This window comes from Rhineura floridana, chromosome 11 (assembly GCF_030035675.1).
Source record: "Rhineura floridana isolate rRhiFlo1 chromosome 11, rRhiFlo1.hap2, whole genome shotgun sequence".
In the NCBI taxonomy this organism is placed as follows: Eukaryota; Metazoa; Chordata; class Lepidosauria; order Squamata; family Rhineuridae; genus Rhineura; species Rhineura floridana.
In genome coordinates, this window is record NC_084490.1 from 55,510,551 (window position 1) to 55,538,120 (window position 27,570).

The 27,570-nt window shown below is 42.6% G+C and overlaps 2 protein-coding genes across 6 annotated transcripts in view; one reads left to right on the forward strand and one right to left on the reverse strand.

The window, feature by feature from the left end:
• Positions 1–3,631, reverse strand: CCDC103 (coiled-coil domain containing 103). 5 transcript variants are annotated; one of them, XM_061588730.1, is made up of 4 exons: positions 3,494–3,631; positions 2,463–2,608; positions 1,592–1,724; positions 1–723 (listed from the first exon to the last, which is right to left on the reverse strand). In XM_061588730.1, the coding sequence occupies exons 2-4, from the start codon at positions 2,597–2,599 to the stop codon at positions 280–282; spliced, it is 714 nt and encodes a 237-aa protein (XP_061444714.1). In that variant the 5' UTR covers positions 2,600–2,608; positions 3,494–3,631; the 3' UTR covers positions 1–279. The 5 variants fall into 5 exon arrangements, with proteins under 5 accessions (XP_061444714.1, XP_061444713.1, XP_061444712.1 ...); XM_061588729.1 differs by lacking the exon at positions 3,494–3,631 and adding an exon at positions 3,295–3,484; XM_061588728.1 differs by lacking the exon at positions 3,494–3,631 and adding an exon at positions 3,246–3,484.
• A 1-nt stretch (position 3,632) lies between these two features.
• Positions 3,633–27,570, forward strand: part of EFTUD2 (elongation factor Tu GTP binding domain containing 2) — a 32,457-nt gene continuing 8,519 nt past the window's right edge. Inside the window, exons 1-18 of the mRNA XM_061588725.1 lie at positions 3,633–3,768; positions 5,296–5,410; positions 5,840–6,005; positions 9,544–9,622; positions 12,045–12,120; positions 12,925–12,990; positions 13,507–13,542; positions 14,140–14,230; positions 15,259–15,341; positions 15,932–16,098; positions 18,664–18,788; positions 20,116–20,179; positions 20,977–21,067; positions 22,386–22,521; positions 23,900–24,027; positions 25,484–25,677; positions 26,083–26,194; positions 26,794–26,934. Of these exons, the coding sequence (XP_061444709.1) occupies positions 5,306–5,410; positions 5,840–6,005; positions 9,544–9,622; positions 12,045–12,120; positions 12,925–12,990; positions 13,507–13,542; positions 14,140–14,230; positions 15,259–15,341; positions 15,932–16,098; positions 18,664–18,788; positions 20,116–20,179; positions 20,977–21,067; positions 22,386–22,521; positions 23,900–24,027; positions 25,484–25,677; positions 26,083–26,194; positions 26,794–26,934 (1,860 nt within the window). The 5' untranslated portion in view covers positions 3,633–3,768; positions 5,296–5,305. The remainder of the gene's footprint in view (positions 3,769–5,295; positions 5,411–5,839; positions 6,006–9,543; positions 9,623–12,044; positions 12,121–12,924; positions 12,991–13,506; positions 13,543–14,139; positions 14,231–15,258; positions 15,342–15,931; positions 16,099–18,663; positions 18,789–20,115; positions 20,180–20,976; positions 21,068–22,385; positions 22,522–23,899; positions 24,028–25,483; positions 25,678–26,082; positions 26,195–26,793; positions 26,935–27,570) is intronic.

The following is a 27,570-nucleotide window of genomic DNA, read 5'->3' on the forward strand; positions in this document are numbered from 1 at the left end:
TCTGCCTTGTTGGAGAAGGTAGAGCCCGTCTAAAAACCCAGTCACTGATACATAGAGATAAAAGGCAAGCAGTAAGGGCCCATTCACTGAATATATGTTCTACACAAGCTGTACTGAGATTAACTGGAGATGCACAAGAATTCATGTATGCCCTAGAGGATCTCCCATTCACCTTAATGGGAATCAACAGAAGATATTCTTGGTGGACGTTCCTATCCTCCATATCTTGTGCATCATTTTCCTGTGTGGCCTGTCTGGTGACAAATGCTGTAGACAGTTTTAGGAGACTTGGTAAAGATGCATCAGTTCTATCAATTTTCTTTCATCTGGTCCATCTGCCTGGCAATGGATTTGGGCAACAGGCATACCTTCCTCAGGAGGACTGCTGGGGTCAGTCCCCATCCTTTGTAATTTTTCAAACAACTGCTGACAGTTTTCCTTCTCTTGCTCCCCCAGGAGTTCCACATTCAGTCCAAAGCGTTTGGTGTCTGAAAAGCTCTCCAAAATCTCCAAGACATAGTCCCGGTCTTTGATGCAGACATTTTCAGTGAACACTGCTAGGAATTCACCTAGGAGACCAAAAGCGAGATCTGTTTGGAAGATCCTGCCCAGGTTCTGGGATCCAAGTTGGAGCAGGAGCTGGTAGCGTTCTTGACTGTTTTTCATGCATCTTCGCCAATCTCTGTAGAATTCTGCAGAGGTCTCAGGTAGCCGTTCCAATTTCTGGAGGATAAGAACAATATCACAAATTCCAATCCATACAGATCCTGCCTCACTCTCCAGCCCCCTGGAGAAAGACTTCATCCTTGAAAAGGGTGGTTTATATTTGTGGCCATTATGCCTCTGATGGAAAGTGTGAGATTTAAATAGGGCTCACTCCTGTGCTGAATTCCCCTAATCCTGCCTCAAATTCTGTCCCTAAAATGTGCTGCAAAGCTATTCAAGATTTAATTATATGCCATTTTTTCTGTTGTGCACATTTACAATAAGCCCTTTAAAACAGCTGAAGCATAGAAAACTCTAAAGAATATCTGTTCTATACTATCACATTTCCATTCAAATTATGAACTCAGAATTTGCTGTGAAAATCAGTATTGTGTGCACTGATAATGCCTATTTTGCATATATATTGTTTGCTAACTTTATTCTAAATATGCTGGTTGAGCTTTTGTAGAATTTGAATTAAAAAGAAAACTTGGAGTAGAAAGAGAATATGAATGAATGACGGGCAACAGGGGGTGTATGATTAAAAGACAGGGATGGGAGTCAATGAGAGAGAGATAACTGTCATACAGAGCTCAAAAACTCAACCTCTCTAAACACTGGGTCCTTTTGCTATCACTGTATGTTTTCAGGCATTGTTCCTCAACTAAACAACGAGGATTAGAAACAGACTTAAAAATAAATATGAACTAAGATTCTCATCATGATTCTACACACACTGCCAGATTCTTCCAAATTTTGCCCGCAGCAATCCTCTTGTTCCAGCACCCACACTGGGGCAAAATCTGCCATAATCCATCTGGAAAAACAAAAATCCTGTTCAAAAGGGACCAAAGATTTCTAAACTCCTAGAAAGAAGCAATCTCACCTGAGACAGCTCTACCTTGTTCTCTTGTTTGCAGCTTGCTTTCATTGCACAGGAGTTCCACAACACATTTCTTTTATTCCCCATCTTGTCCTTTTTCTCTAGAGGCTTTAAGTGCGATGCTAAAACAATATCTCTGCAAGCAAGAGTGGAAGGGGTGTTATTGCAATTTTGAAGGAAATTCAGCTAGTATAATGTTGCAAAGATGAGAAGAGCTGTACCTGCTGAAATTTCCTCTTCTATATAATTTACAAGGATATAGGTACAGGAATCTTAATCATTCTTGGATTCACCCTACCTGAGCACTGTTTTGCTTGCCTAAGGGTCAGGATGGCCTTGGACATCTGAAACATTAGGTGGCTATTGAGATCATCCTTGCCACCTGCAGCTTACTAAAATGTACACTACAACATGGAAAGCAGATTGTAAGGTGACTACCTCCACGTCACGACAATTTCTATCAGTAGCAAAGAGATATGGTAAAATTATTTTCATCATGTCATGTGCTCCAGCTGCTCCTATTTACCAAGGTCACCTCTTATTGGTAACTTACCCTTGATAAATCACTGTCCCTATTTTATCTTTGGGGGCATTTTCAGAGTCCCCCCCCAATTAATAATGTTAATTGCCTCCTTTCTCTCAGACATCCAAAAGGTTAAATCAAGGGTGACAGAGCTGCATTTAACTGATAATATACAATAAATGAATGCACATGACATTTAAGTGTTATTTAGTGCATAACCTGCACCAGCCTGCCACTCGGTTGCACAGATGCTGCATTAAATTCACAAGAAGTTGCCCCCATGGAAAAATGTTTGGCTGTATCTACTGTTTGTATCACACAAACCAAAGGAACCAATGGAATTAAAGAAACCTGAATTCTTCGTAAGATGCCACTTTCTGGTGCACTGCTCGGAACTTGGCCTCATTTTCTCTCAGGTACTTCTCGTCAGCAGCAATAGCTCCTTCCAACTCTTTCTCCAGAGCACGGATATCTATCGCACCCTCCATTTGGGGACTCTAGAAACAACATGGATATCCAACATCCCATTTAAGACAACTCTTATTCCAAAGAAAGAGCTGAACGGTCAAATAATCTCATGGGAACAAAAACAATAATGAATTGGAACAAACAAGTGCAAAGAAATTAAATCATGCTAGTGCTAATCCAAGAATATTGCTGTGCGCTTCTTACTTCTTCAGGCAGTCAGAAATTGCAGAGGTGGAGGTGCCCCACAGGGTTTTGTTTCCTTTGAAGAGACAGCACTAAACATTTACAGTATTTTTGCAATATTTGTTTTACAGATATACAAGAAGAGCATAGTAGAAAGAAATCAACACTGTATTGCAAATCCACTAACCCAGAATCAAATTCTCAGAGAAAGTCCCTGCACTCTGAAGTGCTTTATCTTCAGTCAGCTAACAACCTCAGACTCTCTTCGTCTCTTAGCAATTCAAACTGAAAAAACGGGATATAGACAATTTCTCTATCCCTTCCTTTAGCTCCGAGGTATATGTCCTTCCCAAATTTAGATGGTTATTATTACATCCCAAGGTCTGGAGAGAAATGTCCAGGCCACTCCATATCCTCTGCCACGGGCTACATTGTGTGTGTCTCCACATACATCTCAGGAAAAGTGAATCTGGATATACCCACACCACCACACAGATACCAGGAAGGGGACTGAGAAAGGAAGGCTTTTTACTCCAGTCTAGGGCACTATGGAAGTCTTTGCATTCCCTTCCCTCTTCCGACTAGGCATCAGGTTTCCATGGAAACGAGGCCTCTGTTTGATTTCCATAACAACTAGAATACGCGGAGGCGGGATGGACCCGCGGCGATCAGAGCTGACCCTACTAGACGCTTGATCAGAATCTCCTTTGTGCTTATTTCTGTTTGCTCACCCACACCAGTAAGAGTCAAGGCTACATCTTAACACATCTCCCGAACACCGAGATTTTATTTTATTTTTTATGAAAGGGAAAAGGCAGCAGATCAATCAGGCAATGGAGAGAGCAGCCTCATCCGGAGGAAGCGGGAAGGTCTTTTCACACCAGTGTCGCAGCGGCGCGCGACAGGAAAGAACGTCTCAGGCAACGCGCGCTTGCTTTAGTGAAACTCCATCTGGGTTGAGAAAAGAGTTGCCAAGGAAGGAAAGTTAAAGAAAGGAAGGGAACAGGTGCGTGTTATTTGTATGCGTATATGAATGCGTTTTCCAGCTGTTTTATTTTGCAACCTAGATAAGGACTAGGAAGTTATTCAAAACGAAAACAAGAAATGACAATTTGAGCTGCGATCCTAAACACATACAGCGGAATGGGACTACATACCGTGAAAACAGGCATAGGATTGTGCTGTTAAGAGTTGTGGAAAGGAGCAATCGGTAGAGGCTAAGGGGTGACAGCTTAGGACCAAAACGGAATGCCTTCCAACTGTATAAATACAGGCCAAACAAATATAAGCACTTCTAAGTCTCATTGATTGCAATGGTGGAAAACTGAGTATGTTTAATGTGCCTGCTGAAATGAAAGGGATTTTAGAAGTAGTTGCTCTGGTGGAATACTGCCGTTGGTGTGTGTGTATATATATATATTTGCCAAAATGGTTAAAAAAACTGCTGTTTTGTTTTATTTTGTTAAATGGATGTTGTGGCACCAGCTTTAAAAAGTGAGTTTATGTGATTGATTTAGATGCTGTTGATTTAGAAAATATATAACTAAATATTTATACAAAAGTAATGTCTCATACATTCAAAACAGTACTTGTAACTAGCGAGCGTTCTCTTTACTGGAATTATTTCAGTTGAGCCATGGGATGTAAGTGGAGGTAACGGGACAGGCTTTCTGTTTATAAATGTTATTTTTGCTGTAACCTTATGAAAAATACAGCAAAGTTACTGAACTTTCACAGTTGCATGCTTTATCTAATATGTCTGCATATTTTTTCTGCAGATGTTTAGAACAGAGCCTCCCCCCCCCATGAAACTGGAGTATTGAGGAAATTTGGGCTACCCAGGGATGGACATGCTGTGGCCCTCCAGATGTTGCTAGAATGCAGCTCCCATCAACCCTGACCGTTGGCTGTGCTGGCTCGGGCTGACGGCAGTTGAAGTCCCAACAACATCTGGAGGGCTAAAGGCTCCCTATGCCTGCATTGGAGGAATGAGTGATGGTAGGATTGGGTACTGTGAGGAAGTGAGACTGAGGAGAAGAAGGAGGACATCGTGAAACAGTCTTATGACTGAAAAAGACTTGGAAGAAGGTATAGGTAATGTAGTTAAAAGAAACTGAAATAAAGAGGAGGGTTGGGAAGGCTTGAGGTGTTTGGGAGGAAAATTATCTGTTATGGAGATGTAGGAGTTAAGAAGAGAAGAGGTGATTGGGTAAACTAGTAGGCAGGAAGCTGGATGAACTGGGAGCTGATGAGGGATGTGGGAGGGGACAAGTTAAAGAACTGGAAATAGGGACCAGGCACTATTGTGACAGGCAGCTGCAGAAGCTGCTAGAAGTGAGGGCCACAATAAAAGTGAGCTACAAAAAACACAGTAAACAGGAAAATAACCTAAAACACAAATATAAAATCCTTTCAATCAAGTGCAAACACCACCAAATAACTAGTGAGATGCAGCAATAAAATACAGGAATAACACTTTCAGGATACAAAGTGGCATTGCTGTATTTATTTCTATGGTTTCTTTTTTCCTAAGGTCCAGCAACATGGATACAGACCTGTATGATGAATTTGGGAATTATATCGGCCCAGAGCTTGATTCTGATGATGACGATGATGAGATGGGTCACGATTCAAAGGATCTTGATGAGGTATAGAGACCATGTTGTAAATGCTGAGTACTCTAAAGACCACCCAATGATAATATGGTTTTGCTTAAGGCTGTCAGCCGATTAAATATTTTGGTCTTTCATTTTGTTAAGCACTTTATTATATTTCTGTACTGTTATACCTCAAAGGTCCCTTTTTGAGGATCCTGAAAAAAGGTGCAAGTTGCTTCAAGACTAGCCACATTATACTGTTGTTGCAAAGGCAACTGAGTGTCCTGCAGCTATAAAGGCAACTGAGTGTTCTGTCCTATAGTCTAAGAACCATATTGTAACATGAGCTTTTGCAGCCTTGATGTTGCAGTCATCAGTTAATTAATGTGCATGAAGGAGCCGGCCCCAAGTTCTGTAATTGGGAGCGTGCTGGATGGAAGATACTGGAAACCAGCTGAGGGTCCTTTATTTTGTTTTCAGCTTGACGATGACGACGACGATGATGAGATAGGAGACCATGACGATGACCACCCTGGAATGGATGTGGTGCTGCACGAGGATAAGAAATACTATCCAACTGCTGAGGAGGTCTATGGTCCAGAGGTGGAGACCATTGTACAGGAGGAAGACACGCAACCTTTGACAGGTGAGAAGTTTGAGGGGTAGGACTCTAGTTTTAAAATACTTTATTACCATGATTATGGCAACCAAGAACTATGTGGGTAGGACCAGAGCCGACCCTAGGCACCAAGAAGCAGGGCAGTTGCCCCGGGCCCCACACTTTGAGGGGCCCCCGCGCTTGGCGATCTGCATATAAAAGCAGCTGCCACGTCCTCCTCACAGCTGCAGTAGCGAGCTGAGGGGAGCGTAAAAACAAGCCGGGAGGAAGAGGTGCAGCGGCAGGCTCCTGACGGCCGCGGTAGCGAGCCGGGAAGGAGAAAACCTCGCAGCGAGAAATGCTAAGCGAGTCTACAACAAAGGCTGCAAAAAAGGGAGCCGCAGCTGAAAAATACAAAGCTGATGCCGCCACCAACAAAGGCTGCAAAAAAGGGAGCTGCAGGCGCAAGCTCCTAGCAGCCAAAATACAAAGCCTCCGCCGCTGCCTGGAGGAAAGAATATATATAGAGAGAAAGAATGGAGGGGGGGGCAACTATGCTTTTGCCCTGGGCCCCGCACATGCTAAGGGAATAGGGATCCAACTTGTGCTGGACGGGGTTACACTCCCCCTGAAATCACAGGTCCGCAGCTTGGGAGTACTCCTGGACTCGGCTTTGAGCCTGGAGGCACAGGCCTCTGCTGTAGCAGGGAGTGCTTTTGCTCAATTAAGATTGATATGCCAGCTGTGCCCGTTCCTTGATTTGTCAGACTTGACTATGGTGACACATGCACTAGTTACATCCCGATTAGACTACTGTAACGCGCTCTACGTGGGGCTGCCCTTGAAGACTGCTCGGAAACTTAAATTGGTACAAAGAACTGCTGCCAGAATGTTAACTGGTGCTGGACTTAGAGAACGTACAACTCCTCTATTGTACCAGCTCCACTGGCTGCCAATTTGTTTCCGGGCACAATTCAAAGTGCTGGTTTTGACCTATAAAGCCCTATACGGCCTAGGTCCAGGCTATCTGTTAGATCGTATCTCCCCTTATGAACCTGCTCGGCCTTTGAGATCATCTGGTGAGACTCTTCTCTCCATTCCATCTTCTTCGCAAGTTTTTCTTGCGCAGACACAGTGTAGGGCCTTTTCAGTGGCTGCCCCTAGATTATGGAACTCTCTCCCCAATGAGGTTCGTACGGCTCCCTCGTTATTGTCTTTTCGTACCCAGTTGAAGACTGTTTTGTTTAGACGGGCTTTTAATTAACAATGTTTATTTTTAATCTATTTTGGATTTAATGTATTTTTAACTGTTTAATTGTATTCTTGCTTGATTTTAATTGTTTTGGTTTTAGTCTAATTATGTTTTAATTGTAAGCCGCCCTGAGTCTTTGGAGAAAGGGCGGCGTATAAATATTTTAAATAAATAAATAAAATAAATAAATAAGGGAGGGCCTGGGTAGGACAGATCCCTACACAAGTGGTAAAGGAAGATGTTTCCCTTCCAGGAAAGTTAGAATGCAGGACAGGGAAAATATTTTTTAGAAGCCAGTGTCAGATGTTTAGGCCCTAGCTCATTTCAGGGATGGGGGGGGGAGTAGTAGGCCATTTTCCAGACTGTTTTCTTAATTGCATCTCTCTCCATAAACTGTATTAGGAGCCACCTAATTCTCTTTCCCTGATTTTATTTATTGAGTACATTTGTATCCCGCTCTTTGATACATTGTATTTCAAGGGGGGCTTATGTAATTTCAATAAAAACAATAAAATGTAGAAGATGAAACAAAAACTAAAAAAGTCAAAACCCAGCTGCTTGTAAGGGCAAGAAACTACATTTTTAGCAGCATAAACCACAAAAAGTATTTTATTTTTCCATTATAAATTTTAAAAGTCTTTTCTTGGAACCTAAAAGATGTTAGTTTGTGTGCCAGGTGAGCCTGAAATGGGCTGGGGAGAGCATCTGAAAGACAGTGCACCACAACCAAAAAAGTCCTCTCCCCACTTGCTAGATAGCAGGAGCACTTGGAGGATTACCTAAGTAATGATGTGGGGTTGACATTATATCAGATATCCAAACTGTGTAGAGCTTTAAAGGTAAACACCAGCACTTTATTGGGCCCAGAAACTGACTAGGAGCCAATGAAGTACGCCTGTGGCAGGGCTGTACCACTTTGGACTGCAGGTGGGTGCTCACATTTGAATACTGCTCCATATATAAAATATTATAATTAAAAACCGTGCACACATATCATGTCATTTGGAATTCTCCCTGACAAACTAGTTCTATATACACAGGGAAGTGGCTTGTTTGTTAGTTTGTTTTTTTAATGGAGCAGCATTAATACAGCTTGAAATGGTACAGTCAAGACAGTTTTATTTCCACAGTGGGGGAATTGCTCCATCTGACAAGTATTGTCTACATCCAATGATTGATGGTGACTTCCCAAGATGTTTCCCAACCCTAACAGATTATTTATTTATTTATTTATTTCATTTCATTTCTAAACCGCCCATAGCTGATAGCTCTCTGGGCGGTGTACAAAACAAGATTAAAATACAATATTAGAATAAAATCAGTAATAAAAAGCAACAAAATTAAACTAAAACATTAAACATAAAAACATTGAACATTAAAATGCCTGGGAGTATAACCAGGTCTTAACCTGGCGCCTAAAAGAAAGAACCGTAGGCGCCAGGTGTATCTCCTCCGGTAGGCTGTTCCACAGTTCGGGGGCCACCACAGAAAAGGCCCTAGATCTTGTAACAATCCTCCGGGCATCCTGGTGAGTTGGTACCCGGAGGAGGGCCTTAGATACTGAACGAAGTGAGCGGGTAGGTTCATAGCGGGAGAGGCGTTCCACAAGGTATTGCGGTCCCACACCGTGTAAGGCTTTATAGGTCAAAACCAGCACCTTGAATCTGGCTCGGAAACAAATAGGTAGCCAGTGCAAGCGAGCTAGGACAGGTGTTATATGCGCGGACCGATTGGTCCTCGTCAGCAACCTGGCTGCCGCATTATGGTGATTATATTTATATCCCACTCTTCCTGCAAGGAGGCCAGGGTGGCAAACATCAAAATGTTAAAAACAGTACAGTTTAAAAGAAAAGAAAAACATATTTGAAAGCTTTGAAACCAACTTAAAACAATCTAAAACGTTTAAAAGCAATCCTATATCCTCAGGTACTAATTTCAAGGTTGCCATGGGCATTATCTTTCAACCATCAAATGCCTGAGTAAACAAGAATGACTTTAGATTTCTCCTGAAAGTCAATAATGAGAGAAACAGACTCATTTCACCAGGGAGGGCATTCCACAAACAGGGAACCATCACTGAGAAGGCCCTGTCAGTGCTAACCGGGCCCGTGCCAGTTGTGCAGCAGCCACAGGCAGCAGCACCAACTGGGCCTCTCCTGCCCTTTGGAGGGCACAAGATGCTATTTCAATCAGAGATGCCAGCAGCTGAACCTGGATCTGTGACATGCAAAGCATGTGCAATGCACTTTCCTTCTGCTCTATTACTAAAGTGTCAAGTTGGGGCTTTCTTACTTTTGTCTTTCAAGAGATATTATTTCTTGTGTTTCTCTTCAGAGCCTATTATTAAACCAGTGAAGACCAAGAAATTCTCCCTGATGGAGCAAACACTGCCAGTCACAGTGTATGAAATGGAGTGAGTATACCATGCAGCTTGTTTGTTCTCTGTCTCCCTCACTTTATAAGCCTCTTGTGTTCCTGTCAGTGCTTCTAATGTTCTCACATTTACAGACTGAGCAATATAGGAATTAGCAACTATTTTAGTCATCTAAATTCATACACGAATCTATTTTGTAACCTTGGGGCATATTAGAACATGTTAAAACTACCTTCCTGTGATGTGTGTATTTCTGCACCACCCTCTCCCCTCCCACAAGCATCCCCCTTATCCCTTTCTAGCCTTAAAGTTCAAATATATAAAGTCCTAAACATTTTTTTTTACAATTATTGATCCCTCTCTATCACATACAAACTCCTTCCAACTTACCAATACCAGGGTGAGGAACCTGAGCCCCTCCAGATGTCACTGAATTATAACTCCCATAATCTTTGACCATTGGCCATGCTTGTTGGAATCCAATATCTGGAGGGCCATGGTTCCCCGCACTGTTTTAATGCTTCAGAAACTCAGGTCAGCACCATGATGTTCTGTAGGATTTCCTTTGCTGTTTGCCAGTGATGTGGAAGAGGGGCAAGGAAATGCAGAACACCATGAAGTTGCAGCATGAGACCAGAAAATATGCCCTGCTGGATTGGAGCAAAGGCCCATCTAGTCCAGTATTCTGTTCTCACAACAGCCAACCAGATACCTATAAGAAACCCACAAGCAGGACTTGAGTGCAACAGTGCTTTCCCCACTTGTGACTCCCAGTGCCTGGTATACAGAGGCATACTACCTCCAACAGTGGAGTTAGAGCATAGCCACCGTGGCTAGACATTATGGAGGGAGAAGCTAAACACACATTTGCTGCTTTTTTCTGGTGGCAGATGAGTGTTTAGTGTACCTCTTCCTTCCTCTGTTGCTATTCCAGCTGACACTTAACACTGAATTATCTCTTCCCAATTGGACACAGACACCACAGTTTTAAATACATACCCGTACACACTCACAGACCCCTTGCTCTGCTTGGTGGAGAGAGCAGCTTTAGGGAAGGGAGAGAGTAAAAAGCTTTCTTATTTTCCAAACTTAGCATGGTTTTTGACTAGAGGTGATACTGATGCAACAGCTAAAGCAGCTGCTACCCAGATTACTCATCTCGCTAAAGGCAAGCAGCAAATAAAATAAAAATAAAGGGTACCAGTGTTCTCTTCTCTTGTCTTGGTTGCATAGGATAATGTTTGTACTGCATGCACTTTAACGTTAGAACCCTTGTCCTCCACAGTGGTCTGCCAGGTGATGTGTTTCTGAGGCTCGCACATCCTCCTATATCAGTTTGGTTTTGTGAGGCCTGTTTTGCTTTTGTTTTTAAATTTGTTTATGTTCATACCGACAGAACTGAGATTCGCAAATATTGTAGTCTTATCAGGTCACAGAAAGAATCCAGATGTAATTCAGATGCAACAGAGAAATTGGTGGGTAGTCAGCATTCTTCCAGGGCTGTGGAGTTGGTACACCAGACCTTCGAGTCCGACTCCTCTATTTTTCTACTGTCCGACTCCGACTCCTTCATAAATGGCAAATGTATATTAACTAGTAATAACAAATTTACTGTAGTAAAATGGTAGCACAAGGCATTTCATCACCACCACGTGAATCCAGAGCTTGGAAAAATTACTTTTTTGAACTACAACTCCCATGAGCCCAATCCCTGGGGCTGATGGGAGTTGTAGTTCAAAGAAGTAACTTTTCCAAGCTCTGGATTAATGTGGTGGTGATGAAATGCCTTGTGCTACCATTTTACTACAGTAAATTTGTTATTACTAGTTAATATACATTTGCCATTTACGAAGGAATCGGAGTCGGAGTCGGTACATTTCTACCGACTCTGACTCCGACTCCACCCAAAATTGCTTCCGACTCCACGACTCCAACTCCACAGCCCTGCATTCTTCCCAGGCATGACAGCTGGTGCATCAGTGACTCAGCCCTTGTGCTTATGTGTAAGGCTAGGGAAAACCCAGACTATGTCTGAAAAATACAGGTTTTTTCCCATTCATCTGCAGCTACTGTTTGTCTATGAGATAAAAGACTGGGGTGCAAAGTACAAATCAACCCTGTGATACATGAATAAGAGGCAAGCTGCTGTTCAGATTTAAAAATTCATTGTTTCCCTGCTTTTGGAGCTGCTGCATAAAACTTGCAAAATTAGTTTATAATAGTGTGGATTAACCTTGAGAATTGAGGACAGTTTAGAGTACTTGAAAAACAAAATGGGAACTGCAGTAGTAACTAAAACTCAAAGCAGCATATAAAAAGTGTTTCAGTGTCTCCAAAAGATACTGGTGATTTTGGTTCCTTCAGCAGGGATGGGATTGTAGCTCAGATAATGAGAACATCTCTATATTCCTTGGCAATGTGCATCACTAAAGACTCCCCCCCCCTTGGTCATCTTCTCTAGCTTCCTAGCAGACTTGATGGACAACTCGGAGTTGATTCGAAATGTTACACTTTGTGGGCACCTACACCATGGCAAGGTTAGCATCAGTATCTTGATTGGAAAGCAGCTGAGGGGTGACTAGTGTTTGAATAGATATGGTGGGGCTACTTGATGTACTAACTCAGTGGGAGGGTGGGTTGTGTGGTGTATGTTTTGGGACAAACTGGAGACCATGTAGGATTTTCCACTTTTGAGGTTTTAGGGTTCCTTGAAGCCCTTCCAAGCTTCTAGTTCTCACAGTTAGCTCTGATATTGTCTACAAAGAATGCCTCCTAGAGCAGCTCGTTATCAGTATTGCTCACACATGAGATGCAGTTATGGTGTCATAAGTGCAACTTGCTTAGTTAGGGCAGTAGGTTTATATGAAATATTAGGGAGAGATCTGCAACTTGACAAAGAGATGCTATGGAATCTTCTTTAAAAAAACAACAGTGGACAGGGACACTTGGCATAGATTTCATATTCAACTGTTGGCAACCCCTGGGCCAAATTCAGCCCTGTGGTCCATACTGTTGGCAACTCAGCTGCCAGGTCTCTATCCTGTTATCTTTCCTCCATGCTTCCATAAAATGGTGTGGGCTGGTAATGGAAAGAAATACTGTATTTATTGTCAATGTATTTATTGACAATAAATAAATTATTGTATCAAATATGTGTTGCTGGCAGAATTGTGGAGAAATAGCAGAACTACACTGATTGCAGTACTGGAATTAGATCCAAATTGAGTGGGGGAGAAGAGGCAGAGATGCAGCATCCATGTGCCTCTTGGCCTGGACACATTTAGCTAGCTAACATGTGTCTTGCCAGTGTCACTCCTATTTGCTTTTCTGGTGCCTTTCAGACTTGCTTTGTGGATTGTGTGATTGAACAGACTCACCCTGAGATCAGGAAGCGGTATGACCAGGATGTAAGTTACCTGTATATTTTGTTTTTAATTCTTTAGGAAGTGGGCTTATGATACTGCTTGGCTGGTCTGTGACCGAAATAAATTTCATTCATTCATTCATTCATTCTTATGATATTGCATCCAAAGATTTAGATGCATATGTGCTAGTGCCTGATTAAAGAAATCTTTGTTGATTCATCATGGAGTTTGATTAATAAATTGATTAAATGTACATAAATTTACACATACTAAAAACAATATTTTTGAAGCAAATTAATTGTAATAACGTATTATAGAAGGTGTAAGGAAGGATGCGCTGTTAATAAATTTTCAGAAGTTGGAGCTTGTTTATTAATTCCTAGAACTCGAAATTTTAAGATAATATTCAACCATATGTTTTATTTGAATTAATTGGAAGTGATTTGAATTTTTCTTTATGTACTATTGATCGATTTGCCAGTTGTTTATGTACTGGATGAAAATATTCCACCTTTGGTGATCTAGCCTTTGAGTGATATGTTTTGTTGTTCCTTTCAGCTTTGCTATACAGATATACTGTTCACTGAGCAAGAGGTAAGCATGTTTACTTTACTGAATCCTCAAACTGGATAAAGCCCTTTTAAAAGTGCAGAGGGGGGAGAGAGTGAGAGTGGTAGCGCAAAGTGTTGCAGAGAGGTCCAAAATGTATCCACCGTGTCTGCTGAATCTCTGTAGTAATGCTAGCTTCTCCAATAATCCCAGGAAAGCTCTTGAGCTCCCAGATTTTTTAGGTTGTATCTAAGTTCTACTCAGAGTAAACCATTGAAGTGATTAGACCTAAGTTTGTTTATTTATTTATTATTTGATTTATATCCCGCCCTTCCTCCCAGCATGAGCCCAGGACAGCAAACAAAAGCACTAAAAACACTTTAAAACATCATAAATACAGACTTTAAAATACATTAAAACAAAACATCTTTAAAAACATTTTTTTAAAAAGCTTTGAAGACATCTTAAAAAAAAGTTAAAACCATATTGTTTTTTAAAAAAAGGTTAGTGTTGCAGTCCAAGGAATGCATGGTCACGCCACTGTCATTAGTCCCCCACCTGGTGCCCTCTATAATGGTCCACATTTTCAATCCAAAGAGCAACTTCCACTCCACTTCCATCTTGATCTTGTTTTCTTTTCAGAGGGGAGTTGGGATCAAGAGCACACCAGTGACCATTGTTCTTCCAGACACTAAGGGCAAATCATTTCTCTTCAACATCATGGACACACCAGGTGAGTTTTGTTGGCTGGCTTTTAGAACACTGACAGTTGGTTCTTACTGAGCATTACTGAGCACGTTATCATTCAGTTTGCATTAATTAAAAATCAGCCAGGTATTTTCTTAACTTTTAAACTGCAGAGGATGAAAGTCAGAGTATGGGGCAAGGTCAGTAATAGGATTACAGGTACTTTGTGAACATGGCTGATTTTTAATTAATTTCAACAGATTATGAGAACTCTGAGAGAAAAAAGCCCAAAAAGGGTCTGGGTTTTTTCGCTCTCTTTTTAGACTTTGAACTCTCGATTTTCTCTAACTGTTTTGTGTATTGCCATGAAAATTTCGAGGGTTGTTAAGCAAACGTTTCTAAGTTCAGGACTGTAAGTGTTGTAAGGTTTTGTTTTGAAATGAATTTATGGGAAACATCAGAATAGCATGGGGAGGTATTTTCAATTTAACATTGCGGAATGTGAAAAATCCACGCTGACTATAGTATACAGCCGCTCGCATGGCTGTATAATTTAACATAGATGGAAAATAACCAAACTACTTCCTACTTGTATTTTCCTTGCCCCTTTACTATCCTTGTAACCTTAACTTCCTTTCATTCCAGTTGATTGAGGCTTCAATCCTAACAATATTTGCCCCAGACTTACTTCTGAATAGACATTGTTAGGATTGTAGTTCTGACAGCTTACACTGGAAGCAGAATCTGTGTGTCAAGAGAGTTACTTTCTCCCATTCTTTCCTGGCTGGTATCTGTGATTCTCGGAACAGGGAAGGCATCATCATCATGCCAGGGCCCTCACTTGAACTGCAGGGGCTGCATGATTTCCTTTTTGGCTCTTTCCACCCTCTGCTTTTCTGTCATGTCCTCTTCACTCCCAGCTTTTTTCCCTGGAACTCTGCCTTGACCTGTCTTTTCCCTTCACGTAGGACTGTGCAGAGACAAGGGATGCTCCAGTTAACACCCTTCTCTGTGAAGTATATACTGCAACTGTTCACTTCTAGATGATTATTGTCATTTTTTAACTCCCTAAAGGTCATGTAAACTTCTCTGATGAGGTCACAGCAGGCCTCCGCATTTCTGATGGTGTGGTGCTCTTTATTGATGCTGCCGAGGGGGTGAGTATACGTGTGTGCACTTTCTCTTGGGCTTGGCTTTTCTTTCCATTAACACAAAGAGAAGTATCGCACAAAAAATATTAGCAGTTAGGAGGATTATTTCAGAGAAGGAAACGTCTTTTGTTAAGAATTGTATCCAGAGTTCCTGGAATTCCACACCAAGAAGTTGGCAGAAGGTGACAGATTTGGAAACTGGAATGTGCCAAACATCGATGGTGAGAATTCATCATGCGAAGTGGAGGAATTTTCCACACCTACCATGGAGGACAAGAAGTAGATTTTTCTTACTGCAGTAGCTAGTTTCCTGCTTTTAAAAGGGTTTCTTCTCTTTCTCTCTGCACTTGCATGCTGCTGCACCATAAAATGTAATCTTCCTACCCCTCCTTGCACATTCATTGTCAAAGGTCATTGGATAGGGCAGGCTTAAAGGACGACAATGTTGCATGAAACGCATTTTCTAAAAGTGACCTTCTTGCTGATAGTTTAGCATAGATGCTCCTGCAGGCTGCTCTCCTAGCAGGGAAGGGTCAGTGCTCAATTCCTCACACACACACACCCCTGGCATCATCTTCTGTTGTGTGTCCCTGTAGGTCATGCTCAACACGGAGCGGTTGATCAAGCACGCAGTGCAGGAGAGGCTGGCAGTGACTGTGTGTATTAACAAGATTGACCGGTTGATACTGGAACTGAAATTGCCTCCTACTGACGCATATTACAAGCTGCGGCACATAGTGGATGAAGTCAATGGCTTAATCAGGTATAGAAATGCCACCATTTATAACATGTTTTTGCAGGCTAAGGTAGTGCTATTGGCAGAGCCTTGGGTTAAGGTGTTCGACCTGGGAGACAAGAGTTCGAATCCCCACATAGCCATGAAGCTCGCTGGGTGACCTTGGGCCAGTCACTGCCTCCCAGCCTCATAAGTCGGAATCGACGTGGAGGCAGTACATTTGGGTGTAGCCATAGATTCAAAGCCACACTCAGCTCATTCATTAGATTTCTTTTTCAAAAAATTGATCAAATTTGGAGACTTGCAGCCTGATCCGTTATGAAGTTAGAACCCCCAATGCTGGATATAGGAAAAATTCTGCTGAAGCATAGACACTTGACCCCCACAAAATTTAAATATTCTTGTCTTTTCCCCCAGCCCCTTCACTCCTTAATAGATGAATTTTCACTGTGCCAAAGTTTTATTGACTTTGCTTAACTGACCTAATCATTTTAATCAGTTAAAGAATTGAAGTTTTGATAACAAGCAAAAATGTATTTACACTTGATCAATGAATTTGTTGAAAGGCAGACAGTGTAATTGCATGTTTAATGTATTTCATCAAAATCTTAATAAGAGTACCATTCTGAGATAATAAAAGGAAGCATGAGAGAACCATTTGTTTGTAATATTTTTATTTCCTTATTACAATAGCCAAAATAGCCTAAAAATATTAAATAAATGTGCCCATAAACATGGAATAGTTAATCCAGGGGCTGGATCTGGCCCAGCAAGCCACAGAAACTTCATTCTGTGAAGAGCAAAATATAATGTTCCCCTCATGCCATTGTTGCAGTGTCCCTGTATGACAAATTTGCTCTGTGCAAAGTGAAACCCTAAGCATGATTTCTATATAGGAGACCCTGCGTCTAGCAGTTAAGCTGTACCCTTGCTCCCTCTGCAACAGATGCCATGTTAGCCCCCCTCTGTATTAGCATCCAGAAAATGTCTAAGGTTCAGGGATGAGTCTTAGGTATATAAGTTTGAGGAATACATTTCCTTTACTTAACAGAACTTAATCAAACCTTACAGAAAATGTAATAAATGAAATTGGTCAATAACAGAAGCATTATAAAATACAACTGCTATCACTACAGTTCTAAACTGTTGATGCAAAGCTGAGAAACCCTATTAACAGAGCAATCCAACTCATGGGAAGCTGGTGGATGGGCTAGCAGAGGAGTAGCCAATGGGAAGGTCCATGGCATCCATTTCACGTGCAGGAGCCTCCGGCCAGCTCTCACGAATACCCCTACCAGGGAGTAAGTGCTCTCCATATTCCGTTTTAATTATTTTCTTAGGCCAACATTTTTTCTGGTGTAACTTTGGCCTGGATTGGGACCTACAGGGGTGCTCCAAATGCAAGTTGGATGTGGCCTAAGCCCCCCCCACCAGCCCCTCCTCCAAAACACCCCCAAAATGCCCTTTTGGGGGACCTTCCGCCAGGCTGGGCTTCCCTGCAGACCCCCGACTGAGTCGGCAATGTCCCGGGTCCACCACGGCTGAGCCAGCGTGAGGGGTTTCTGCTGGCGGAGCCTGGCAGAGGTGGGACCCTGCCGACTCAGCCAGGGGTCCGCCACATCCAACTCCCCTAAGCCTGGTGTAAATACGAGTTGGATTGCGCCCTAAATCATAATTACCTGAATCGACAAGACAGTCTGGGATGCAAACAAGGTGATAGGTGCCTCTGAAAAAGAAGAGGGGCAGATTCTCAAAGGAAGGGATATTTATACTAAATGTTTCTTTTGAAGAAGATACATTTACGACATATTCCTAAAAATTCCTAAATTGCTAACTTTCCCAATTATCAAAGAAAGACAAATCTACATTCAACAAAATGTCTAACTACATGAAAGACTTCAATAAATCATGTGACATGCATTGCAACTTTTGCAACAATTTTGATTAAACGTAGTCTGCTATCAAAGTTAAATAATTGTTGCCATATTACTAGAATTTCATCAAATACAAACAATTGCTATTTATTATCAAAACCTAGATTATGTTAATATGAATATGCCTGGTTCACCTCTGTGCATAGTAAATATATCAATGTTAAAAATAAAATTTGCTGTGTATACAACTTCTTTAGGTTATCTACAAATGTAGGTTGATTGTGCCTAGCCAATTCAAAGTTTTCTTCATATAAAAGGAGACACAGGTATAATGGTTCAAAATAGGGAAATGGGAAGTAATGATGTACCAGTCTGGGCTGTCTCTGAAGGACATTACAAAAAGGGAGAGAGGTCTTCTACTCCCAATAAAATTATTTAAACTGAGCTGTACTGGGGTAAAGAAAATCAGCTATGGGGCTTGGTCCAGCGTCAGAATGGGTGCAGAAGTGGGTATATTTGCCACACCTGGAGTGCCATAATTGTTGCTGAAAAATGTACACTTTATAGGTTACCTTTTCCAAAATGAGTTGTTACAATAAACAAGATTTTGTAGGACCTGGAACTTCTTCCTCCCTTTTTTAGCCTGATAGTCGTGCAACCTGGCTCTGTGATTATTATTTTATTGGGTCTTATTTTAAAATCACCTCCTTGTTTGCAGCATGTATTCCACCGATGAGAATCTGATCCTTTCACCGCTCCTGGGCAACGTCTGTTTTGCCAGCTCCCAATACAGCATCTGTTTCACGCTGGGTTCCTTTTCCAAGATCTATGCTGACATGTACGGTGAGCATCAGCTAAATTTTGTGGGTGTGCATCAAGACGTCTGGGTTCTTGACTTCTGAAAGGCTCTTGCATATTGTGAAACCCAACCCCATTTGACACAAGGATATGTATGCTATATTTTTTAGCTTCTTTTTGTTGAGAGTCATCTTTGGTGTTAGCGCATGTATTTTATCCATACCAGTTCCCAAGGTTCTATCACACTGTAGAAGCCCAACAGTGGGAGACTCCTGTGGATGAAGGCTCTGCAAATGGCTGGAGGTATCAGAGACAGGGATCTAACTTGTGTGCTACTTCAGTGATGTCACTGAGTGCACCTTGTCTTCCATTTAGCCTCTTCCTCGCTCCTCCCATTTCACACAACAAAGCCGGTGGCTAAGGAAGGAGCGCACTGTGTGCCAGAAGGTTCTAATTTTGTTCTGATTTTGGCCACTGCCGCAAGCTCACTGGATAGTCTTTGATCAATCTGCTATTCTCTCAGCCTCAGCCCTTGCTGTCTGCAATATGGGGATAGAAACTTGGGGTTGTTGCAAGAATTATTAAGCACTTCTCTGCTCTTTCTCCTGCACTTTGCCATGTTGGTCCCTTGGCTTGGAGCACGCTCCCCGTCTCTGTTGGGCAGGAGGACAGGTGGGCAAAGGGGCCAACTGTTTCAAGGACCCCAGAAGGTGGGTGGCTGTCTGTGGCATAGACTGTATGCCTGTCAAGTCCTTGGGGAAGGTTGCTAGGACTAGGATGATGATGAGAGGTCTGGCAGGTTTTGCACCCACCACAGGGTCTTGTAGATTTTGCTTCCCCCCCCCCCTTGAGTTGCTTATATCAGCCCGGTTACATTATGCTATAGAACTCATTGGGAGCCTGGTGTGCTTTAATTGGATTATTACTTTATTATGTTTTATTACTGTATTTTGTTAGATTTTGTATACCACCTGGGAGGCAGTATATAAATTGGTTAACAGTAAATAAATCATTGGGAGCGAAGCCCTCTTCTGTTTGCATTGCCCCACCCGTTTAGATAGTTTTGCATTGGATTTGTTTCATTTTCTTAGTCACGCAAGAGAGAGATAATTTTTTAGGAACTGGCTAGAGTGCAAATTGTTGTAGCTGTAGTGATGCGCTGCCCTCGTCAATGTTAGCATATCCAGGGCAGGTCCAAGTTGGGTAAGCAATGGTCATAGTGAAAGGAATTATGTAGCTTCAGAGGAAGCTATGGTTGAAGATAAAGCTGTCAGTCTGACTCTCAGAATTCACTGGCTGCCTTAAATCATGTGATAAACGTCCCACGAAAGATACGCAGCTGAGGCCCTCTTTTTCCTTCTGTCCGCTACAGGGGACATCAATTACCAGGAGTTTGCCAAGCGGCTTTGGGGAGACATCTACTTCAACCCCAAGACGTAAGGTTTTTTTATTCTCGTTCCATTGGTAGGCTTCTTCCATTGCGACTTTACCGTGGCCATGTAAATTCAGCAACCCAAAATTGCAAGTATCTTAAATATACCAAATGCTAAGATAAAAGACTGAAGAAGTCAGGCCATTTCTCTTCTTGGATGGTGTCTCTGGTGTAAGGCTGTTTTAGATATTTGAGTTACATGGAGCTACTTTAAAACCATTATGGCCAGAGGTGCTCTTGGACAACCCCCTGTGTTCCAAGGTGAACCATTCACATAGGCACATCCCTATTTATCGCAGGCATGCCCATGAATATTTAGACCAAACAGTGTTGTGCACAGAGAGCAGGTACATTGGGGAAATGACTGGATTACTCCCAGAAGCAAGCAAAGTTGCATGCCACTGAGAAGGGGCTTCCAAGCCCCAAATATAGCAGTTTTCAGACACTTGAGCATAGCCCATGCACTGAGTCATCTTGAGAGAAAAATAAACGTGCATTTTCACACTCTCCAGCATCCTGTTCCAGAGGTGATCATCTGCTGCTCCATAGAAATGAAAGGCAAAAATGGTACCTCTAGTAGCAGTTCTTTGTATATGTCCCAAGTTTTCTAGTCCCCATAGTTGGAAAAGGGAAAGGGGATGTATGCATTGCACTCATATGCTTTTTTCAGATTATCTCTCAAGTTTTTTATTATAAATTTTCTGAAGCATCCAGATAATGAGCACTGGGAAAGGCTTTTTTAACTAGGCTTGCTAAACTATCCTTGAGAACCACGTAAGACGTTAACCTTCTGTTTTCTAGGAGAAAGTTCACCAAAAAAGCCCCGACAAGCAGTTCCCAGCGGAGCTTTGTGGAATTCATCCTTGAACCTCTCTACAAGATACTGGCTCAGGTACATTCTTGACTCCCTCTGATGGATGCATGCCTGACCCCTGACTGTGAATGTTTACAGCGTGTGGGCTGCTGTATATATGTGAGATGTAGCCATTTCAGAGAGGATGATGGACAGGGGAGGAAACAGAACCTTTCCTGGGAGATACAGATGTGTGTATGTGTGTCCTCTTCTGTGGCTTTGCTCTGTTCTGTCATCGTTTGCTGGAAGGGAGGTTGATCCAAAGCTCAGTGTGTATGTGCTACAGGTCCTTGACACCACAGAAAAATCACTCTTATGACCATGAAAATGTTTGAAAGTATGTGAGCGATGCCTGCTGAGTTCCAGAAGCCAGAAAGGTAGGCAGCTAGGAATCTAAGTGGCAGAGTTGTAAGTACAAACGAGGGGGGGGATATATGTAGGTATGTAAATGTGATGGTATGTAGACATGGATACAAATATATATCCAGGAAAATATAGTGATTAAAATTTGTATGAAATCATTTACATATACAGTGAAAATATGCAAAAAGAGATTTGATTATTAAGGCAGAGGTTTAAATATGCAAAAGGCATTTTGTTTTAATGAACCAGGAACTTCAACCTTCCTCAGGAAGGGAGTTCTGTAACTGTAGAAAAGGCAAGTTGAAGATATGGGCATTTGTATGTATATAAGAGATACAGATAGAATGTAGCAGAAAGAATGTGTGAGATGGCACACGGAACTACACAGTGGAAGAGAATATTGGGGAGGGGGTTATATTGGCCAAATTCACATTTTCCAGCATTAACACCCACCCATCCCCTATAGGCAGACCTTCAGCCTTCAGGCAGCATCCAGTCAATGAATCCAGGGCCCATCAGCCCTCTTCCAAATTGGGCATGTCTTTGTTTTACTCCACAACTTCTTTGCATAGGCACCTCTTCTCCCTCTGGCATGGCACCATTGCTATGAGGTCTTAGCGTTCAGGAAACAGGAAAGAGCGCCACTTCCTATTCACATTGCAAAGTTGTTCGTGTTGCATTTGATAGGAGAGGAAGCTGCTTTTGTCCTTCTGGGGGGAGGGGTGTGTGTGTGTGAGTGAGTGTGTGTGAGAGAGAGATTGCTTTGTGTTTTCATGTGTAGTAAGAGTGTGTGTGCTGTTAGTGCATGGTGAGTATGCACATGTGGTGTCTATGCGTGTGTGTTGGCCATGCCCACTGTTAGTATGTTGCCTTCAGAGGAGCGGGCAATTTTCACTTTAGCCCTTGGACCAAAACAAGTTAGCCATCCCCAGTCTAGATTCTTTTCTGCAGTGCTCAGAGCTTTGGCCCATTCACTTTGCACTCTTTTCCACAGGTGGTTGGGGATGTAGACACCTCCCTGCCCCGGACTCTGGATGAACTGGGAATCCACCTGACCAAAGAAGAATTGAAACTCAACATCCGCCCCCTCCTGAGGCTCGTCTGCAAGAAGTTTTTTGGGGAATTCACAGGTAAGCATCATTGCCCTTCTCTTTTCTCACATCTGGACAATCTCCTGCAAAATTGCTGGGTTTGAATAATCTCAAGCAGAGGGTGGCTAAACAGGTGTACTCAGGTTAGCTACTCGTGACTGAGGGATTTTGAGAAACTCTTTTTGCATTGAGTGTCAAGGGGTGGGTTACAATTAAAGACTGGCCTTTATTCCAGATATTTTAACCCAGAATAGTGTGGAGTAGTGGATAGATTGTCACTCTAAGACTAGGAAATCCTGGGTTCAGATCTCTACTTCTCTGTGAAGTTCACTGGGTGACCTTGGGCTAGTCAGTATCTCACAGGGTTATTGTGAGGATAAAATGGAAGTGAAAATTATGCTACCATGAGCTTTTGAAGGAAGGGCAGGATTAAACAATGACATAAAAATAAGAGTGTGTGATAGTTCTGCAGTTAATCCTTAACACTTCAAAATACAATACACTTCGGGTCCTCTGCTGCCAGTATGGTACAGAGTATTTAAAGATGGACAAAAGGGAAATACCATTTCACACAACTTATACTCAGCCCATGGAATTAATTGCCACAGGCACGAAGCTCTCACTAATATCTTTCTCCAGTCCATATGACTCCATGAAGGCTCCCAAGTAGGAAGGCAGACCAAAGGAGAAATAAATGCAACTGGAGCACTCGCAAGATCACACACTCTTATTTTTATGTCATGCTTTTGAAGGAAGGGCAGGATTAAACAATGACATAAAAATAAGAGTGTGTGATCTTGCGAGTGCTCCAGTTGCATTTATTTCTCCTTTGGTCTGCCTTCCTACTTGGGAGCCTTCATGGAGTCATATGGACTGGAGAAAGATATTAGTGAGAGCTTCGTGCCTGTGGCAATTAATTCCATGGGCTGAGTATAAGTTGTGTGAAATGGTATTTCCCTTTTGTCCATCTTTAAATACTCTGTACCATACTGGCAGCAGAGGACCCGAAGTGTATTGTATTTTGAAGTGTTAAGGATTAACTGCAGAACTATTTATAAATCCTCTCTTTTGTCTTGCTTTGGCGAGGAGCAGGAGGAATGTACGTGCCCCGTGTCAGGAGCTGCCAGCTTAACTCAAGAAATAGTTGGGACAGATCAGTAAAAAACAGATTGTCTGCTGCTACCCATCATCTTCCCACACAATATGCAGTGCAGACCTGTGTTCTTCAGGGTGCATGCTCAGCAAAGCTAACCAGAAAGCACCCCCTAGAACAATTTCCAATGAGTAGGGATTCAGACAAATCAAATCCTTGCACGGATAAAGTAGCCCAGTAAAATTTGGAAGTGATACATGTCCCTCCCTCTCCCTGGAAATCTTGTCACTTCACTTGCTGTCTCACTCTGTTTTGTTCTTCTAGGCTTTGTGGACATGTGTGTGCAGCATATCCCCTCCCCAAAAGCAGGAGCAAAGGCGAAGATTGAGCACACCTACACAGGCGGAGTCGACTCCGACTTGGGAGAAGCCATGAGCGAATGTGACCCTGATGTAAGATCTATGTCTCACTTTTCCTTAATGGCAATAGCCTGGCTCATGGGGCAGGGCCTGGGTGATATGGAGGAAGAGCTTCTTTCGGCAGTAAGACAAAGGTGGCAAGTATTAAATGAGCACTTTGCTTTACCCAGAAGCAGCTTTGCGCAAGCTTGTTGTTTTGATTTGGTGGTTCTCTCCATCACTGTGTAGATTATCAAGAATAGAACTGCAGTTGTTTGGAGACCATCACCTGCTCCACACGGCAAACTATCATATAATTTATATACCACGCTTTACACAAGCCATGTGTATGTGAACAAATCTCCACTCCGTGCCCACTGTCAGATGGGGAGTTTTAAAGCTGTTTCTGTGATGCACCTCTGACATGTATATAAACTGTTTCTAAGAAAGATCTGTGTCAGGAGTGACCAAGAGCACTTGTAATCCCAACAGCAGACATTGAAGTTTTTTTGTTAGCTGCCCAGGCCTGTTGCTAGTGGATCAGAGAAACAGGAGAGGCTTGAGGGGCAGAAGAGAGGCATGTCTGTGCTTCAAACGTAAACCAGATTTAACTGTTGTGGGTGCCCTAGGAATGGAGTTTGAATTCTCTCAGGGAGCTCGAAGCCTGTAGGTCCAGCTAGATGTGATAGCAGCACCCATCCTTGATTTTTCATGTGTCTGCCCCATTCATGGGCAGGGTGGAGTGGGCTATAATTTTAACATCAAAAGGGAAGACAAACGACGGGAGCTGAACTTCACCAAAATCCACCTCCCTAGGCATTTTTTTCCTGAGTCTCGCTACTTCTGAAATTGGAGCTAGGCTGAAGAAGAAAAAAACAGATGGGAAGTGGATGGTGGAGAGGTATTGCAGGTGGAATTCCACTCTTCTCAACATGTGTCCCACCCCCAATATGTGAACAGGACTTATGAACTGTGGAATAGTCTTCCCGATGAGGTGCGCTTGTTATCTTTTCGGCGCCAAGTTAAAACCTTCCTCTTTTCTCAGGCATTTTAGTTTTTTAAGTATGTTTTAATTGATTTTAGATCTGTGGATTTTTACTTACGTGTTCCTCGCACTGAATTATAGGATTTTATTGTATATATTTATATTTTTTCTGTTGTACACCGCCCAGAGAGCTATGCTAGTCGGGCGGTATAGAAATTTAGTAAATAAATAAATAAATAAACATGGCTGCTGCCATATGTCTGTCTGTCTTTTGTGTATGTAACAGGGCCATTTTTGGCACCTGTACAGTTCCTAGGTTTATTTGGAGAAGCCAATGTCTGCTACAGCCAATTCAAAATACTCTAGGTTTGTAATAAACTGGCTTTTATGGCATTGGACCAAATGTTCCCTTAGCCCACTACTGGTACCCTTGACTAGCTGTGGTCACTATTTTCATACTCGTTTGCCTGTGTCCAAGCAAGTGGTACACAAAGGCTGATTTTTATCAAAACCTTTTTTGGAAAGGGCCCGCTCATGTGCCACACGACAAAGATGTACAGTACGGATGATGGGGTCCAGTTCCATGCTTTTGGCAGGGTACTGAGTGGGACCATCCACGCAGGACAGCCTGTCAAGGTCCTTGGAGAAAACTACACCCTAGAAGATGAGGAGGATTCACAAATTTGCACTGTCGGGCGCCTCTGGATCTCTGTAGCAAGGTAAGTGCTTCTGGGAGAAGTTTCACCCAGGATCACTGTTTTGTACTCTTCCTGTGTGGGGTTGCAAGTACAGTGTGAAAATCAGCTCACCCTTTGTGCAGTTTGGGCTGAGGGGGGCATAGGTTGTGTGCTGAGCAAACCTCCACTGGTAAGGGGCTGTGCTGCAGTAGTGACTAGCATGGTTTCTGGTCGTGCAGATGCTTTCCCCTTGGCTACATGGCTCACCTGTTCTCAATCTCTACATCTGTGTAGTCTCCCAGTAGCTGGCAAGCAGCTCCGAGAAAAAACTAGACTTACTGCAGAAAAAGTAAATATCTGCAAAAATCTCCATAATGGAAAACCAATGTATTCCTTGGATAAGGAGTGTGACCTTTTTAAATGTGTAAATCAGGCATCTTATTTCAGGTATCACATAGAGGTCAACAGAGTCCCTGCTGGCAACTGGGTACTCATCGAGGGAGTGGACCAGCCTATTGTGAAGACAGCCACCATCACTGAACCTAGGGGCAACGAAGAGGTAAAGCAGCCAACATCAATGTTTCCCTTGTCTTGTAGGCAGCAGAAACAGATACCAAAACAGCATTGTGCATGTCCTCTGCAGTAGACCAACATGACGTTCTGTGCATTGACACTTTGTCCTTGCCTGTCAGTCCTTCCATCCAGTCTGTTTTTAGCCAAATTATGTAAAAAGCTCCTCCTCAGCTGGGGTGGGGGTGGGGCAGGAACTTAAGACTTTTTGGTAAAGTTTTTTCCAGTTTGCTCTTGTGCTGCCAGTGGCATAGAGCCGCTTCAGGCAATTCCGGCTTAATAAACCAAGCTGAGAAAAAGTGTCAGGTCCATGCTTTTCCCATTTCTCCCTTCACATGCCAGCTTCAGTGCTTCTGTTGTGGATTGTTTAAAGCATGATTTCCTGTTACATCTGAACTGGGAAATTGCGATTTAACGTCAGCTTACTAACCAGCACATGAAACCAAAATCTGAACCTCTCTTTTTGCCTTCGACTGCTGTGAGAATAATCTGTTACAACCTCATGGCTGCCACACAGAGCTCTTTGGAGTAAAAAGGCAGGATGCAGTTATTGATGGTCGTGGTCATGATGGTCTTGTTTTGTTTCAGGCTCAGATTTTCCGTCCCTTGAAATTCAATACCACGTCTGTCATCAAAATAGCTGTTGAGCCTGTAAATCCCTCCGAGCTACCCAAGATGCTGGATGGCCTGCGGAAAGTCAACAAGAGCTACCCCTCTCTCACCACCAAGGTGTGTTTGATTGCTTTGGAGATGGGGTGGGGAGGCAATAGACATGGGAGCAGATTGTAACTTTCCTTGGCTACACTGTACCATGTCCCCATTGGGCAGAATTCTAGACAACAAGAAAACCTAACTTCAGTGGTAAAAAACTTCATTTTGAGCACACCATTGATAAGGGGACCTGGGAAGCCTAAGTCAAGGCAGAAACTTGGGGGTTCTGTGTCATGCTGTTTTGGTAGGTCTTTGCTGATACGTGTAATGGACACTTCTGCTGTAATTAAAAGGAGAAAATTAGGACGTGCTTTGTTATGGGTATCTGTGAATGTAGTTAAAGTGACAATGTAGGAAATAATAATTCTTGAAATTTTACTAATGGACTGTAGGTATTACATTTGAATGTATTACTTGGCATGTGCTTCCTGTGAACTGATTCTGTCTTAGATGCCTATTTTCAGTTGCTGATTACCATTTTTTGGCCAAGGATTCAGGGCAGTGCTCCTTGGGCTTGACTTCTGCCTCACTAGAAAATGGCTGTGATATTTCTTGTGTCTCCCCAGCATCCAGTACTCAAATGTATGCTGGAAGGTTCAGTTTAGCTGTCAGTGCCTCCGGATTCTGCTATCCATTCCGGCTGCTATTACAGCC